The sequence below is a fragment of the Crinia signifera genome, chromosome 3 (assembly GCF_055691185.1).
Source record: "Crinia signifera chromosome 3, ASM5569118v1, whole genome shotgun sequence".
In the NCBI taxonomy this organism is placed as follows: domain Eukaryota; kingdom Metazoa; phylum Chordata; class Amphibia; order Anura; family Myobatrachidae; genus Crinia; species Crinia signifera.
The window spans coordinates 50,577,170-50,594,359 of record NC_139219.1 but is presented as its reverse complement, the minus strand read 5'-3'; the positions used below and the strand labels follow the sequence as shown (position 1 = coordinate 50,594,359).

At 45.5% G+C, this 17,190-nt stretch overlaps 1 protein-coding gene across 1 annotated transcript in view; it reads left to right on the top strand.

Annotated features, from left to right (window-relative positions):
- Positions 1–3,393: 3,393 nt before the first annotated feature.
- LGALSL (galectin like) overlaps positions 3,394–17,190 on the top strand; it is a 34,189-nt gene continuing 20,392 nt past the window's right edge. Inside the window, exon 1 of the mRNA XM_083175768.1 lies at positions 3,394–3,677. Coding sequence (XP_083031894.1) covers positions 3,645–3,677 — 33 coding nt within the window. The 5' untranslated portion in view covers positions 3,394–3,644. The remainder of the gene's footprint in view (positions 3,678–17,190) is intronic.

Below are 17,190 nucleotides of genomic sequence, written 5' to 3'. Positions count from 1 at the left end.
CGGCCGCCTGTTTTGTGTCCGAAATGAACGGCGCTTTAGGCGATCGTGCGGTAGTAGCACCGTTCATTTTTGGTGCACACCCCCGTGTACGCCCATATTTACGCCCATTTTCCCTCATTATTTCGGCCGCTCCCCTCAACACGCCCCTATGCCGCCCCCAATGCCCATACTCTTGCGTACAGGTTTTTTCGCACGGAGAGACCCGTCCGTAAGCGTTGTGGAGTGTTCGCGCCTGCGCATTGGCGATTGTACGCATGCGCAGATCATGAAAAACCCCGGGACGTACGCGTACGGCCCGGCCGCACCAACCAGAATAAGGCCCTAAGTCTGGTTACTTAATATTTTCCTGGCTTGTTGACTAGTTTTTCATGTGTATATTTTGCAGAACAACAATTTAGCATTTAGATGGAAATAAGTAACAGATGCTTAAGAATAAGAACATTATTTCCATTTCAATACTTAGAGAAAGTGGAGAAACCTTGAAGCATTCACACATTTTTTTAATATGCATAAACCAACACTTCACAGGAGTCTTTTCTTGGCTGTGCAACACATAATAAATGAGTATATTTGTCACTAGCATGAGGAGTGTGTTTTCTGCTCACACTTATACAATAGGTGACCTAAAGCATTCAGCTTGCTGTACCAGGGCCTTTATTCAGATCTGAGCTCAGTACAAATTTGTTTGGAAAATAGGCAAAACCATGTGCACTGCAGGTGGGGCAGAGGTAACCTGTGCAAAGAGAGTTACATTTGGGTGGGGTGTGCTGAAACTGAAATCTAAATTGCAGTGTAAAAATAATGCAGCCAGTATTTACCCTGCACAGAAACAAAATAACTCACACAAATCTAACTCTCTCTCTCTATGGGCCTTATTCTGGTTCGGTCGGTGAAACGGACGTACGGTCCGTTTCACCGTATGTTTCCCGTACGCTCGCAGTGAGCGAAAGTCCGCCCGCAGAACAGCCGCACATGGACGGTCACAAACACCGACAATGGGGAGTGGCGTACACTTGAGCGTACGCCACCGTGCACGGACGGCTCTCCCTCTTAGCCACCGATACCTGGCATACATCAGAGCGCATGCCACCGTGTACGGACGGATGTTGTCCGTTCTCACACCGACACCTTCCGTATATCTGAGCGCACGCCACAGTGCAAGTGGAAATTGAGTCCAAAAACATCCTTGTTGCTCTTAGATGTGGTTTATGTGTCTTTTTCCTAATAAAAAACTGGTATGTTTGTGTTACAGTGAAAAGTTGACACATGTCGACTGTGAATTGAGTGTCCTGCTTTTTAAAGTATACAGAAACACTTTCTGAATGGGTGTAGATGGTTATAAAATAACTACCTTGACATATATAAGCAGGTCTTAGAATGAATCTTACCTAAAATTAAACCATCCTTTACATGTAGAGAAGTGTAGAAAGATACGCTTCCAATGTGTTTGAGGGCTGTGTGTGGCTTTCAGGTAGTGAAATCATGGTTTTCACTTAATAGGCTGCAGCATTACTTATTACATTCAGGTGTATGTGTTTGAGTAATTAGCAGACCCAGGCATCTGCTCTCATGCGGTATCTCTAGGGCTGGTCTGGAGCTATCTTTGGCATCCGCCTGTTTTTGGACAAAAATGCACGGCGCGTTCGCCGATCGAGGCGGTTGTAGCACCGTAAATTTTGTGTGCACACCCCCGTGTACGCCCATGTTTACGCCCAGTTTTCCTCATTATTCCAGGTGCTCCCATAAAAACGCCAACATGCCGCCCTCAATGACCGTGTTCTTGCGGACAGGTTTTTTCACATGGAGAGACCCGTCCGTGAGCGGTGTGCGGTCGCCGCACATGTGCATTGCGAAAGTTACGCATGCGCAAATGAAGAAAAAAACCCGATCCGCCCGTATACGGTCCCACCGTACCAAGCAGAATAACCCCCTATACATGTTACATCTGCCCCACCTGCAGTGCACATGGTTTTGCCCATTTTCCAAACAAATTTGTACTGAGCTCAGATCTAAAAAAGGCCCCATGTACAGATAGGGAGGAGAGTGCCCACGCTTTCCAGGCAGCTATGGACGTAATAAACCCACGTGATGGTAGAGGTTCCATTTCATGTCTGTACTTGAATTAATTGTGAAATAATCAAAAATAATCAAAATCAAAGGCTATAGTGGCAACTTTATCAAATGTAAACACTTCCTTAGACCTTAATTCCAATCGTCCATTTGTTACCTAGATCATGCTTACAAGATCACCCCGTAGGTGTACTCCTGGACAACTTTTAGAGGAGTGGAAAAGTCTCCAAGAGCCACCCACCCATGGGGGCCCGCTTAGTTAAGTAGGTGGGACTTGCATCATTGTGACCATTCTATTACAGGGGGAGTTGGGGGGGGGGGGGGGGAGCATGCCCATCACCCAGCGATGACCATTTGCACATTGTCATGATGCTCATCACATATGTACTGACATATGACCCATGAGGTCTAAGTAATGCTGTACGCACGTACATTTTTTTACATTAAAGTAGCAAAAGAAAGCTCTTCCGATAAGATTTGTCCTTTGTGATGAGACGACTTCCATGTTTACGACCCAGGAGTCCGTCTGCACACGCGTGGCAGTCGTCCAGAGCATGCGAGAGCCACGGAGCACACTGTGAAGGCTACTATAAGGTCCCTTTGGGGGAAATTAGCCCACCCACAGGAGCCTATGCAATAAAACTGCAGAAAGATTTGCTTTCATACGGGAAATGCAGGCAAGTTTTTAGCACATCTTGCAACCCCTATAGATTGTAAGCTTGCAGCAGGGCCCTCCTACCTCCAAGTCTGTCTGTTGTTATCTCTGTGTATTGTAAAGTGCAACGGAATCTGCTGCGCTATATAAGAAACTGTAAATAAATAAATTAGTATATACCACCCTTGCTCATATAACTTGGTGAGTGAGTGATCAAGTACATAATTGTCTCAGGGACAGGCCCAGAAACCTGCCACATGTGGTGATCCCAATACAGGCATGTCTGCTGCTATACTGGTGCAACAGGTCACAGACAACATGTGACTGTAGCAGTGTGTCCTTACTATAAGGATGGGGTGCAACTGCAATATCATGTATTTCCGATGTAACTTTTACTGATCCATGATGCAATGTTTTCCATAGGCTAAATCCCATTTTTGACAGATGTCACATCACATATCGGTTAGACACCCAGTCTGAGTCAATGAGACCTAAACCACCCTACAGAGCCACCCTTCTCCATGCTGATGTGGGTGCAGCAGCTTCTTCTCAGGGCAGGGCTGGGGCTGTGTAAGAAGCAGATAGTCACACACACACACACACAGGCATCTCTAGCCCAGACGACAGTGCCATTTACTCTGGATAGTACTGTGGCTGCTCCAGTCGCTGCCAGTGCTGCCCAACTCCTCCTCTGCAATCACCGCCTCCCCTCTCCTTGCCTGCTGGTGGGAAGGGTTCTCAGTCTGCCAGCAGCAGCAGCTCAGCCCCGGCTTCCTTGTGGTCTGATCCCTTGCTGAGCCTGGCTCAGACCTGCCCTCCCTTACCCTGCTGCTGCAGCCACCCTCCCTCCTCCTTCCCTCCCGGGCTCCAGCTGATCCAGTTCCCCTGCAGCCAGCACAACTGCACACCCTACTGCAAGATGGCCGGATCCATGGTTGAACGGGAGACGATGGTAAGTGATTCCATTCATGCCCAAGGAGAGCAGGGACCGGCTGGCACGGGAATGAGATGCAGAGGGAGGGACCCAGCTTGCCAGCCTTGTGTGCCAGCACTGCGTGCTGCTGTGACCCCATTTACTACTGCTGCCTGCCCTCACCACGTCTACACGCACATACCTGTTAGCACAGACAGCAGCAGCCTGTCACATTCCCAGTGTCACTGTCACTGCTGCAGCCCCCGTGGTTAGCTGACATGCATACATACATACAAGGCATACTGTATATTGGGGTCATTGCAATAAGCAGCCATGAAGGCTGGTTGTATCCTGGCTGGGTGCTTTTGGAATGATCATCTGGGAGTTCTAGGCATTCTGCAAGCTCCATGCCATGTCTACTGCATTATCCATATAGTGCCAGCATATTCCATTGCGCTTTACAATTGGCTAGAACACAATACCACTCCAGAAGAGGATACAGTCTACAACAACTAGGTCGAAAAGCATTGGGTCGACACCACAAGGTCGACATGCAGCAAGGTCAACATGTGTTAAGATCGACATGGGTCTAGGTCGGCAGGACATTAGGTCGACACAAGCATTAGGTCGACATGGGCTAGGTCGACAGTCAATAGGTTGACATGCGGTTTTTCACTGTTTTTTGAGCCGACATGTGCCGACAGGCGGTATTTCATGCCCTACCATCCACTAGGGCGTGGTGGGAGAATAAAATAGTTGCACCGTGCCCGAAGCATAGCGAGCAAAGAGAGCGATGCGAGGGGATGCGCTGCACTTCGAACCGTGTCCATGTCGACTGTGTCGGGTAAAAAAAACAGTGAAAACCCCACATGTCGACCTTTTGACTGTTGACCTAGTACATGTCGACGTAATGCTTGTGTCGACCTAATGTTATGTCGACCTTGATCCATGTTGACCTTGCTGCATGTCGACCTAGTGGTGTCGAACCAATGCTTGTGGACCTAGTTGTAGACCCAACAATCCCAACCCTCCAGAATACTTCTGGATTTACGCCTCTTTTTGCTAAAGAATGGTGTTGTTATGACTAGAAACGTGGTTCTTGCTGGTTAGAGTGTTTGCTGTGTAATAGAAGGATTTGGCATTTCAGAGAACCCTTCATTTTAGTGCTCTGTGGTGAAATGTTCAAGAAAGAATAAATCATATTTATGATATATTTAATGACAGCGTATTATCCTGAAGGGACGCGAACTATGGAAATTTATGGGACAACTCGACTAGCGAAGTCTCGCACAAGTCGTGGCATTTGATGGAAAGTTTCATGCAGTCAGAGACACGGAATGGGATATTTCTGTGGGATAATGACGTCTCGCTGACTGGCTTTACACATCCATGTGTATAAAACACGGATATTTATATATTGTTGTATGCAATGGTGGGTTTCAGCTGCGTATTTATTTTGGTATTTTATTTGTTGCCGGTTTTATGTTCTATTGCTTAATTAAACCACAATGATTAAATCAGCTATTTCCCAGGGCTGCGATCCATGAGATGCATAAATAATTAAGTTACTCTGATTAGTACAAGTGGGAATGGATTTGTGTCATATTTATAGCTGCAGCGTGAAGGACATCAAAGAAACTTTTGAACATATTATAGATAAAATGTCTGAAATTGCAACCCACAATGCATATTATTTATATATATTTTGAGGATACATGACATAGGAAAAGCCAACCTACCTCCTCGGTCACTGACCCAGCCGATGGCTGATCCCTCTTTTCCCCGGCCACAATAACCCGGGTTATTGCTGGGTCTACCTGGGTCACAGCTCAGCGTAAAAGGGTCCCTAAAATATCATGTAGCTTCAGTTGGTATATGGTCACTAGGTTGACCACAGGAAGGTCGACACCCTCAAAAGGTTGACATGAGTCTAAGTCAACAGGGTCATTAGGTCGACACAAGCATTATGTCGACATGGGAAAGGTCGACAGCCAATAGGTCGACATGGTTCTTTCACTTCTTTTTGGAGTTGACGTGGATAGGCGGTATAAAATAGTGCCAGAAGCATGGCGACCACAGTGAGGGGACGCGGTGCACCAATACAGTGTCCATGTCGACTGTGTCGACATTCGGGACCAAAAAATTGGAAAGCTCATGTCGTCCTTTTGACTGCCGACCTTTCACATTTTGACCTAATGCTTGTGTCACCGTAATGACCCTGTCAACCTAGACCCATGTCGACCTTTTGAGGGTGTCCCAATGATCCCAACCCGCTCCAGTTACCTGGGAATCCCACCCAGGCAGCTACAGTGTAAACAGGTAAAACACTCTGGAGAACCGCCCACTGGCACTTGGAGATGATGTAATCTCCAGGCAACGGCAGCGTGAAGACACTCCACTGACCCGGGTCCAACCTGCTGTAATATGGCCGTGACGCGGCTTAGAACTGTGTTCCACTACCTGTCTACATGTGGAGAAGGAGTATTAATTATGGTTCGCGGGAATGGTTGCTATAGTGCACAACTGCTGTATATATTGTACACTTGGGCACTAGATAATGAGCCCTATGTTGGATAGACACCAGAGTATGGTATCTGTACAGTAGCCAGCAGTACGGGCATTATATTGTACATTGCTAACAGGAATGAGCCCTGTACAGGTTATAGTATATCCTGGTGTATTCTTCTATTGGATTTAATTATGTCAGAATGTGGGAGGTTATGCATGGAATACATACAGATGACCGGCCGTGGGGATGCAGAATACTGACGCCGGCATCCCAAAGGAGGGAATCCCAACAGGAGTCAGGTAACCTTTCCTTCCCCCATGCTTGGGTGGAATCTGGTCATTTGGACGTAGGATAATTATTCTGTGGACGTGTAGGAGGATTTGCGGGCTATACCTTGGCAAGCGTATGTAGAGATCCATCTATTTTTAGACTAATCTCTTGCACAAAAGATTGGGTTCATACCAATGGAAGCTGATAGTGATCATTGCTGCTTTCACTGGCGGGTGCACAGGGACCAAGCATCGGCATAGATGCATATGAATAAGATTTGTTTTGAGTGTAGAAAACATGCACTTGACAACATTGGAATGACTTCCCCTCATCTCGTTCGATAGCTAAAAGGGGAGCAGAGGGGCGGGAGACTACTTGGTAATGGGTGCCGGATGATTGCCCGACAGGGGGATCCTGACGGTCAGTATCCCAACATCTAAATCCTGACTGCCGGTGCTCCGACAGAGGGGATCCCGGCTCACAGGGCATATTCTCCCTTGTGGGGGTCCACGACCCCCATAGATGGAGAATAGAACCTTTGGTGAGCCCGCAAGGGGCTTCTGTGTGCTTGCTCCACTGTCGGAGCACTGGCATTCAGGATTCCGATGTCGGGATACTGACCGTCAGGATCCCCCCTGTCAGACCGACATACCACACCCCTTGGTAATTCACCATTAAATGAGTCACATGCTGAATATGTTAGAAACATAGAATTTGACGGCAGATAAGAACCACTTGGCCCATCTAGTCTGCTCCTTTTATCAACATGTTACCTCAAACCATATTTGATCCGTATTTCTTTGTAAGGATATCAATATGCCTATCCCAAGCATGTTTACATTGTACTACTGTATTTGCCTATACCACCTCTGATGGGAGGCTATTCCACTTATCCACTACTCTTTTTGTGAAGTAATGTTTCCTCAAATTTCCCCTGAATCTTCCTCCCTCTAGTTTCAGTGCATGTCCTTGTGTTTCAGTGCATGTCCGCATGTTAGCATGTAGCTCCATCACAATGTGGGGACATTACAGCCTGGTCATCTGAAGCGGCACTTGCATTATGGAATAAACTCCCTGGTTGCTACTGTATAATACACTATTACCTCAGCAAGACTTCTATCTAAAGCAGGGGTGGGGAACCTCCGGCTCGGGGGTCTGAGTGGCCCGCCCACCAGCCCTGCGGCTTTGCCAGGAGTCAAGTACAGGGGAATTATTGTGAGAGGTCGGTAGTTCTCGCGAGATTCCTCTTAATCAACAGCAGCCGGACACTGTCAGTCCTATTCAGCGGCAGCCGCCGGAGCGTGGAACGGCTGCAGCAGGACAATGTGTAAGAGATTTTTTTTACATATGGCCCCTGAAGGATTTTTTCTCTCATACAAACGGCCCTTGGCACAAAAAAGGTTCCCCACCCCTGCTATAAGTCTGTAACTGGTTGATAGATCTACAGTGTCTAGATAGACAATCAATAAGTCTACCCCAAACAGTCGACTTGCAATAGATCATCAGGGTCAAAAGGTCGACATGCAATATTTTGATGGGGTCAAACTGTTGACAGGGTCAAAATATCAATATGAAAAAGGTTGACACAAAAAAAAGTCGACGTGAGTTTTTCAGGATTTTTTTTTAAAACCGGGTTGTTCTTACGTCACCATCCATGTTGGCATAGAGCAGTGATTTTCAACCTTTTTTAGGTCACGGCACACCGGACCAGACTTTAAAATTGCCAAGGCACACCAACAGATTTTAATCAAATATAAGACAAGTAATAACAAATATTGACATATATTTAATATATGTTGAGATCTGTTATTTCCTTAGTTATTAGTTATTCCATACACCTGCCCCCCATTAGTTATTCCACACACCTTCCCCCCTTAGTTATTCCATACACCTGCCCCCCATTAGTTATTCCACACACCTGCTCCCCCTTAGTTATTCCACACACCTTCCCCCCTTAGTTATTCCACATACCTGCCCCTCCTTTATTATTCTACGCACCAGCTCCCCTTAAAAATGCCACACACAAATGCCACTCCTTTACCTCCAGGACAGGTATTCAAAACATCCAGTGCGCACAAATGGTTCAGACAGTCTTGTGACTCCCGTCTGTGGCGGCCTTCTGCGCATGCGCCGGGATGCGCCTGGTGCCTGCAACGCATAGGATGACCTAATGCGCACAGGCACGTCCAGGCGTCCGCTCCATAGGTCATCACTGTGCGCGCACACACACAGCGCTGAGGAGGATGACTCGCCTGCCTCCCCCTTGTCCTGTTGAGTCGCCATGACACGCTGTCCCGCGGCACACCTGTGAACTGGCCGCGGCACACTGGTTGAAAATCACTGGCTTAGAGGGAGATTATAATTGTGTGCCAAATACAGCGAGGCACAGAGCCTGATGCATGGCGAGGGTACACGCTGAACTAATTGGGGTCCATGTCAACGGTTGTCGACATTGACACCCAAAAATATCATTTTGAATTCCAACTGTTGAGTGTTGGAAGCCGGTGAAAAAGGCCTGGATTCCGACTGTCAGGATGTTCCTACTGCCAGGATGTTCTAACAGTCGGAATCCCAGATTGAATACCTCCCTATATCCCAAACTGCTGGCTTGTAATAAATGATGCATTGTTAGTGCTTTCACCAGGATGTCATCATTTTACTCGTCCTCAGATTTTATTTTTGAGTGTTGGCAAAAAGTTACTGTATTTACTGAGAATCAGTAAATTTACTGGCACCATAAATGTCAGAGGGGAAAATATTTCACAGTACATAGATCAATCAGTCGCAGGATAGACAGTGTCTCGGTCGACAGTCAATAGATCAACACCAAAAGGATGACATGCACAAGTCGACACTGACAAAAGGCTGACACAAGCAAAAGGTCACTATTAAAAAAGTCGATACCTTTTGTTTAAAAAGTGTTGTCAATGTCGACACCTGCCGACATGGTCCCCCAATTAGTGTAGCGCGTCCTTTGCCATGTTTTGGGACGTTCCCAATATGAGTCCACGTTCACTTATGAAAAAGTTCAACAATTAACCCCTTCCCGACATTTGACGTACATTTACGTCATGGTCGGGAAGCACTTCCCGACACATGGCGTAAATGTACGTCATGGATTTAAACTGTCACCGCGTCTATAGACGCGGTGACAGTTTCAACATGTCTGCTGTCCCTGACAGCAGACATGTCCGTGCATGCCCCGGGGGGGCTGCGATGCCGCCCCCCCGTCGGCGATCGCTGTGATTGGCTGTTCAGTGTGAACAGCCATTCACAGCGTTTTCCTGTGTCACCGGCGAATAACGTTCGCCGGTGACACGGGATCAGAGGTGATTGGTGCTGTAAAGTACAGCACCAATCACCGCGGGGTGTAAGGGTGACACTGGTGTCACCCCACCTCACCCCGCCCGCCCCCAAAGGCCGTGATTGGTCCGTCGGACCGACGGACCAATCACAGCCAAGGAGGGAGATTTAAACTAACGGTGACTGCACTGCAGACGCCATTCCGGTCTGGAAAGCGTGCAGTGCGGTCACCGTACCCCCCTGCCGCCATACTGACCAGAAATACTTGCTGCAATACTTACCTGATCGCTGCTGATTGCTTCCTGGATCCTGTGCAATAATTGTGCCATACTGTGATATTGTGCTGCTGCACTGTATTAGTATTAGCTAGATAGATAGAGAGATAGATAGAGATAGATAGAGAGAGATAGAGAGAGATAGAGAGAGATAGAAAGAGAGAGATAGAGAGAGATAGAGAGAGATAGAGAGAGATAGAGAGAGATAGAGAGAGATAGAGAGAGAGATAGTGTCAGAGAGTGCTATATTTTGTGCTGCTGCAGTGTGATATAGTTATAGATAGAGAGAGAGAGATAGAGAGAGAGAGATAGAGAGAGAGGCCTACTGACAGAGTGCTATATTTTGTGCTGCTGCAGTGTGATAGTTATAGAGAGATAGAGGGCGGGATGTTATAACATCCGCGGCCCCCCTTCGCCGGACATCGCATTTTTAATAACGGCATATGCTATAACATATGCCGTTATTCATGCAAGGGACAGCTCTTGCGGTAAGAGCTGTCCCTTGCGATGCGGTGCCGGCGCTGGACTTCCGGGTCTGTGACCCGGGAGTCCATCTGCGCATGCGCAGACCCCGGCGCCGGCCGCAGGGCACGCTGGGAGGGATCCGTGACGGATCCCTCAAACAGCGCTGCGGTAAGAAGCCCATAGGCTTCTGCAGGGATTCGCCAGCTTTAGCTGGCGATTCCCTCCGCAGCGCTGACACTGCGGAGGCGCCATATAGCATATAGAAATGCGGTAGAAACCCCGAAAACGGGGTTTTTACCGCATTTCTGCTATATAGCATCCCGCCCAGAGAGAGATAGAGAGAGAGAGATAGAGAGAGATAGAGAGAGATAGTGACAGATTGTGCTATATATTTTTTATATAACTGACTGCTGCCCCCTCCTTTTGTGCTGATCAGTATAAATTAACTGATCAGTAACTTTTTGGGGGCGCAGGTTTTTTTTTATATATAGATATACCTGTGAGTGCTGCTGCTGCAGTGTCATAGAGTGTTAGATAGTGTTAGATAGTGAGAGATAGAGAGATAGAGAGAGATAGTGATAGAGAGTGCTAAATTTTGTGTCTGCTGTCCCCGCCTTTTGTGCTGATCACTATATCTGAGGTGATCAGCAACTTTTTTGGGGGTACAGAGGTTTTTTTTTTTTTATATATACCTGTCAGTTGCACCAAAGGTTGTGCACCTGCTGCACCTCACTGGTAATCAGTGTCGCATCACTGATCACCTTTTTTTTTTGTGTGTGTGCTGTGGGGTATTTTTTTAATTTTTTTTTTTACACACACTGTGATTTTGTGGGTGTCCTGTGGCCGCTGTGCGCTGATCAGTGACGTACATCACTGATCATCTTTTTCGGCACAGGGTTGATCTATTTTTTTTTTTTTTTTGATCAAATTCCTGTTGCCTTTGAGCGCTGTTCAGTGACAGACGTTACTGACCAACATCTGTGCTCAATTTTTGGCGCAGGACCTTTTTTTTTTTTAACCCCTTCCTTTTTTTTTTTTTTTAACCCCTTCATTTTTTTTTTTTTTTAACCCCTTCATTTTTTTTTTTTTTATTGGTATAAAGCATTTTTTTTTTTTTCTGCACCACATACACACTACACACTACATACCCCCCGGATTGAAATAAAGTTTGTGCCCCCCCCTACACTATACACGTGTTGAAACATTTCACTACCGGTAACACAAAAATAAAAATGGCATCCCAAATGTCCTCCCAAATGTCCTCCCAAATGTCCTCCCAATCATCCAGGAGAATGTATTCAGTGGAGGAGGCATATGCCATGCTTGCTTCTGACTCTGACACAGGCAGTGATGCAAGCGGGGAATTTGAAGGATTTGCCTTAAGCTCCTCTTCCTCCTCTGCTGATGAGGGACCCCCTCAAAGACGCCCCCGTAGATCAGCTGAGATTCCCCCCCCAATAATTGATCTAGTATGGACCCCACCACCAGACAATTTTGAGCCCCAGGTTCCTGAGTTTTTGGCCATGCCAGGAATCCAATTTGATTCCACAGGTCTCAGAGAAATTGACTTTTTCAAATTATTTTTCTCTGATGATTTTATAAATTTAATGGTGGACCAAACTAATTTATATGCCCAGCAGTTTATTGCTCAAAACCCCACGTCATCATTTGCTAGGTGGACCCCTGTAGATGCAGTAGAGATGATGACGTTTTGGGGTCTGGTGTTTCATATGGGCATAGTAAAAAAGCCAGAAATTAGGCAATATTGGAGTACAGATGTTCTGTACAGTACTCCATTTTACCGTATGGCCATGCCCCGGACTCGATTTGAGACAATTCTTAAATTTATACATTACACCGATAATGCACAGTGCCCACCCAGAGATGATCCCACCTTTGACCGGCTATTCAAAGTCAGGCCGGTCATTGATCATTTCAGTGCCAAATTTGAAGAGGTGTACATCCCTGAAAAATGTATTTGTATCGACGAGTCCCTTATACATTTTAAAGGAAGGGTTAAATTCCGCCAGTACCTTCCCAGTAAGAGGGCAAGGTATGGCATAAAAATGTATAAGCTGTGTGAAAGCACCTCAGGGTACACCCACAGGTTTAGGGTTTATGAAGGGAAGGATTCAAGAATTCAACCGCCAGAATGCCCCCCCTCCCTCGTAGGTGTTAGTGGGAAAATTGTCTGGGATTTAGTGCACCCCTTCCTGGATAAAGGTTATCACCTCTATGTGGATAACTTTTACACTAGCATCCCCCTGTTTAAGGCCCTTGGTTCAAGAGGTACAGCAGCTTGCGGTACTGTGCGCAAGAACCAAAGAGGCCTCCCAAAAACGCACATTGCCCAAGTAATGAGAAGGGGTGAAAGCAGGGGAATATGCACCGAAAATATGTTGTTGGTCAAATATAAGGACAAGAGGGATGTCCTTATACTGACAACAATTCACGGAGACAGTACCACCTCCGTCCCTGTACGAGGTACCAGTACCCACACCTCCAAACCTAATTGTATCCTGGATTACAATAGGTACATGGGCGGAGTGGATCTTTCAGATCAGGTACTGAAGCCGTACAGTGCCCTGCGGAAAACAAAAATCTGGTACAAGAAGGTGGCCGTGTATATCATCCAGATGGCACTGTATAACGCTTACGTGCTATTCCGTTCTACCGGCCAGAGGGGGACATTTATGCACTTTCAAGAGGAAGTCATAAAGGGCCTAATATTTGGGAACCAGCAGGCAGAGGGCCCCAGTACTTCTAGTACTGGCCCCCGTATTGTACCAGGGCAGCATTTTCCTGATGAAATCCCCTCCACTGGAAAAAAGGGCAGGACACAAAAAAGGTGCAAAGTTTGCTATAAAAAGGGAATAAGAAAGCAAACTATTTTCCAGTGTGACACTTGCCCCGACAAACCCGGCCTATGTATAAAGGAGTGTTTTAAAATATACCACACATCTATGGAATATTAGGTTCATCATTTCACCGTGCTTCGGGGGTCTTGCTAATGCCACATAGCACCCACCATTCATTCCACCAGAATCTGAGCCGCAAAATCCAAAAATCACTCCTTCCCTTCTGAGTCCTGCCATGCACCCAACTGGTATTTTTTGGTCACATGTGAGGCATTGCCGTACTCGGGAGATATTGGGGCACAGATTTTGGGGTGCTTTTTCTCCTTCATTCCTTGTGAAAATGAAAAATTTTGAGCCAGAACTGCATTTTTGTGTAAAAAAATGTAATTTTTCATGTTCACTGCCCAGTTTTATCAAAATTGGTGAAACCCCTGGGGGTTTGAAATGTACACTATACCCCTAGATGAATTCCCTGAGGGGTGTAGTTTGCAAAATGGGGTCACTTGTGGGGGGGGTCCACTGTATTGGTGCTTGGGGGGTCTTGCTAATGCGACATAGCACCCACCATCATTCCACCAGAATTTGTGCTGCAAACTCCAAATATCACTCCTTCCCTTCTGAGTCCTGCCACTTTTTGGTCACACATGAGGCATTGCCGTACTCGGGAGAAATTGGGGCACAGATTTTGGGGTGCTTTTTCTCCTTCATACCTTCTGAAAATGAAATATTTTGAGCCAGAACTGCATTTTTGTGTAAAAAAATGTAATTTTTCATTTTCACTGCCCACTTGTATCAAAATTGGTGAAACCCCTGGGGGTTTGAAATGTACACTATACCCCTAGATGAATTCCCTGAGGGGTGTAGTTTGCAAAATGGGGTGACTTGTGGGGGGGTTCCACTGTATTGGTGCAACATAGCACCCACCATTCATTCCACCAGAATCTGTGCTGCAAAATCCAAAAATCACTCCTTCCCTTCTGAGTCCTGCCATGCACCCAACTGGTATTTTTTGGTCACATGTGAGGCATTGCCGTACTCGGGAGAAATTGGGGCACAGATTTTGGGGTGCTTTTTCTCCTTCATACCTTCTGAAAATGAAAAATTTTGAGCCAGAACTGCATTTTTGTGTAAAAAATGTAATTTTTCTTTTTCACTGCCCACTTGTATCAAAATTGGTGAAACCCCTGGGGGTTTTAAATGTACACTATACCCCTAGATGAATTCCCTGAGGGGTGTAGTTTGCAAAATGGGGTCACTTGTGGGGGGGTTCTACTGTATTGGTGCTTGGGGGGTCTTGCTAATGCGACATAGCACCCACCAAAATTCCACCAGAATCTGAGCTGCAAAATCCAAAAATCACTCCTTCCCTTTTGAGTCCTGCCATGCACCCAACTGGTATTTTTTGGTCACATGTGAGGCATTGCCGTACTCGGGAGAAATTGGGGCACAGATTTTGGGGTGCTTTTTCTCCTTCATACCTTCTGAAAATGAAAAATTTTGAGCCAGAACTGCATTTTTGTGTAAAAAATGTAATTTTTCTTTTTCACTGCCCACTTGTATCAAAATTGGTGAAACCCCTGGGGGTTTTAAATGTACACTATACCCCTAGATGAATTCCCTGAGGGTGTAGTTTTCAAAATGGGGTGACTTGTGGGGGGGTTCCACTGTATTGGTGCTTGGGGGGTCTTGCTAATGCGACATAGCACCCACCAAAATTCCACCAGAATCTGAGCCGCAAAATCCAAAAATCACTCCTTCCGTTCTGAGTCCTGCCATGCACCCAACTGGTATTTTTTGGTCACATGTGAGGCATTGCCGTACTCGGAAGAAATTGGGGCACATATTTTGGGGTGCTTTTTCTCCTTCATACCTTCTGAAAATGAAAAATTGTGAGCCAGAACTGCATTTTTGTGTAAAAAAATGTAATTTTTCATTTTCACTGCCCACTTGTATCAAAATTGGTGAAACCCCTGGGGGTTTGAAATGTACACTATACCCCTAGATGAATTCCCTGAGGGGTGTAGTTTGCAAAATGGGGTGACTTGTGGGGGGGTTCCACTGTATTGGTGCAACATAGCACCCACCATTCATTCCACCAGAATCTGTGCTGCAAAATCCAAAAATCACTCCTTCCCTTCTGAGTCCTGCCATGCACCCAACTGGTATTTTTTGGTCACATGTGAGGCATTGCCGTACTCGGGAGAAATTGGGGCACAGATTTTGGGGTGCTTTTTCTCCTTCATACCTTCTGAAAATGAAAAATTTTGAGCCAGAACTGCATTTTTGTGTAAAAAAATGTAATTTTTCATTTTCACTGCCCACTTGTATCAAAATTGGTGAAACCCCTGGGGGTTTGAAATGTACACTATACCCCTAGATGAATTCCCTGAGGGGTGTAGTTTTCAAAATGGGGTGACTTGTGGGGGGGTTCCACTGTATTGGTGCTTGGGGGGTCTTGCTAATGCGACATAGCACCCACCAAAATTCCACCAGAATCTGAGCTGCAAAATCCAAAAATCACTCCTTCCCTTTTGAGTCCTGCCATGCACCCAACTGGTATTTTTTGGTCACATGTGAGGCATTGCCGTACTCGGGAGAAATTGGGGCACAGATTTTGGGGTGCTTTGTCTCCTTCATACCTTCTGAAAATGACAAATTTGGAGCCAGAACTGCATTTTTGTGTAAAAAAAATAATTTTTCATTTTCACTGCCCAGTTGTACCACAATTGGTGAAACCCCTGCGGGTTTGAAATGTACACTATACCCCTAGATGAATTCCCTGAGGGGTGTAGTTTGCAAAATGGGGTCACTTGTGGGGGGGTTCCTAACTTTTAGCATGTTATGGTGCCTAGAAACCTACATGGTGCCTAAAAAATAATCTCATAAAAAGGAGGCTCCAAAATCAAGTAGGTGCTCCTTCTATTATGAAGCCTGTGGTTTGGTCACCGTGCACACTAGGGCCACATATAGGATATTTATGAAAACAAAAGAATTGGGGGAATCAATTTTTAGTCACATTTCTCTAGTAAAATGTACTGTGTTCCTTAGAAAAATGTATTAAAATTGCAAATCTGCAAAAAAAAAGAAATTTTGAAATTTCACCTACACTTTGTTTTAATTCCTGTGAAACACCTAAAGGGTTAACAAACTTCCAAAATGCTGTTTTGAATACTGTGAGGGGTGCAGTTTTTGAAATGGCATCATTTATGGGGGTGTCTCACATACAAGTCCCTCAAAGTCACATCAGAACTGAACTGGTCCCTAAAAAAATCAGTGTTTGAAATTTTCTTGAAAAATTGAGAATTTGCTATTCATATTGTAAGCCTCCTAGTGTCCAAAAAAATTAAAAGGAAGTTGAAATAATGATGTCAACATAAAGTAGACATATGGTCTATGTTAGTTATTCACTATTTTGAGTGGTAAGATTATTTGTCTCACAAGCAGAAAATTTAACATTTTGCAAATCGCTAAATTTTCCATTTTTTCACGATATTTTGGTATTTTTCACAAAAAAACACAGACCGTATCGACGAAAATTTACCACTAACTTGAAGTACAATGTGTCACGAAAAAACAATCTCAAAATCACTGGGATAAGTAAAAGCAAAAAAAAGTTATCCCCACTTAAGTGAGACATGTCAGATTTGAAAAAAAGGGCTCTGTCAGGAACGCAAAAACTGGCTCTGTCAGGAAGGGGTTAAAAATAAAAAACATGAAAAACTCATGTTGACCTTTTCCTGTGTTGACCATTGCCATGTCAACATTTTGCGTGTGTCGACCTTTGACCTTGTGCATATTGCCCATATAGTTACAATATAAATATCCCTGTGTCCTAGATTTCTGTAATGTAGACATCTGATAGGAGTTTCAGA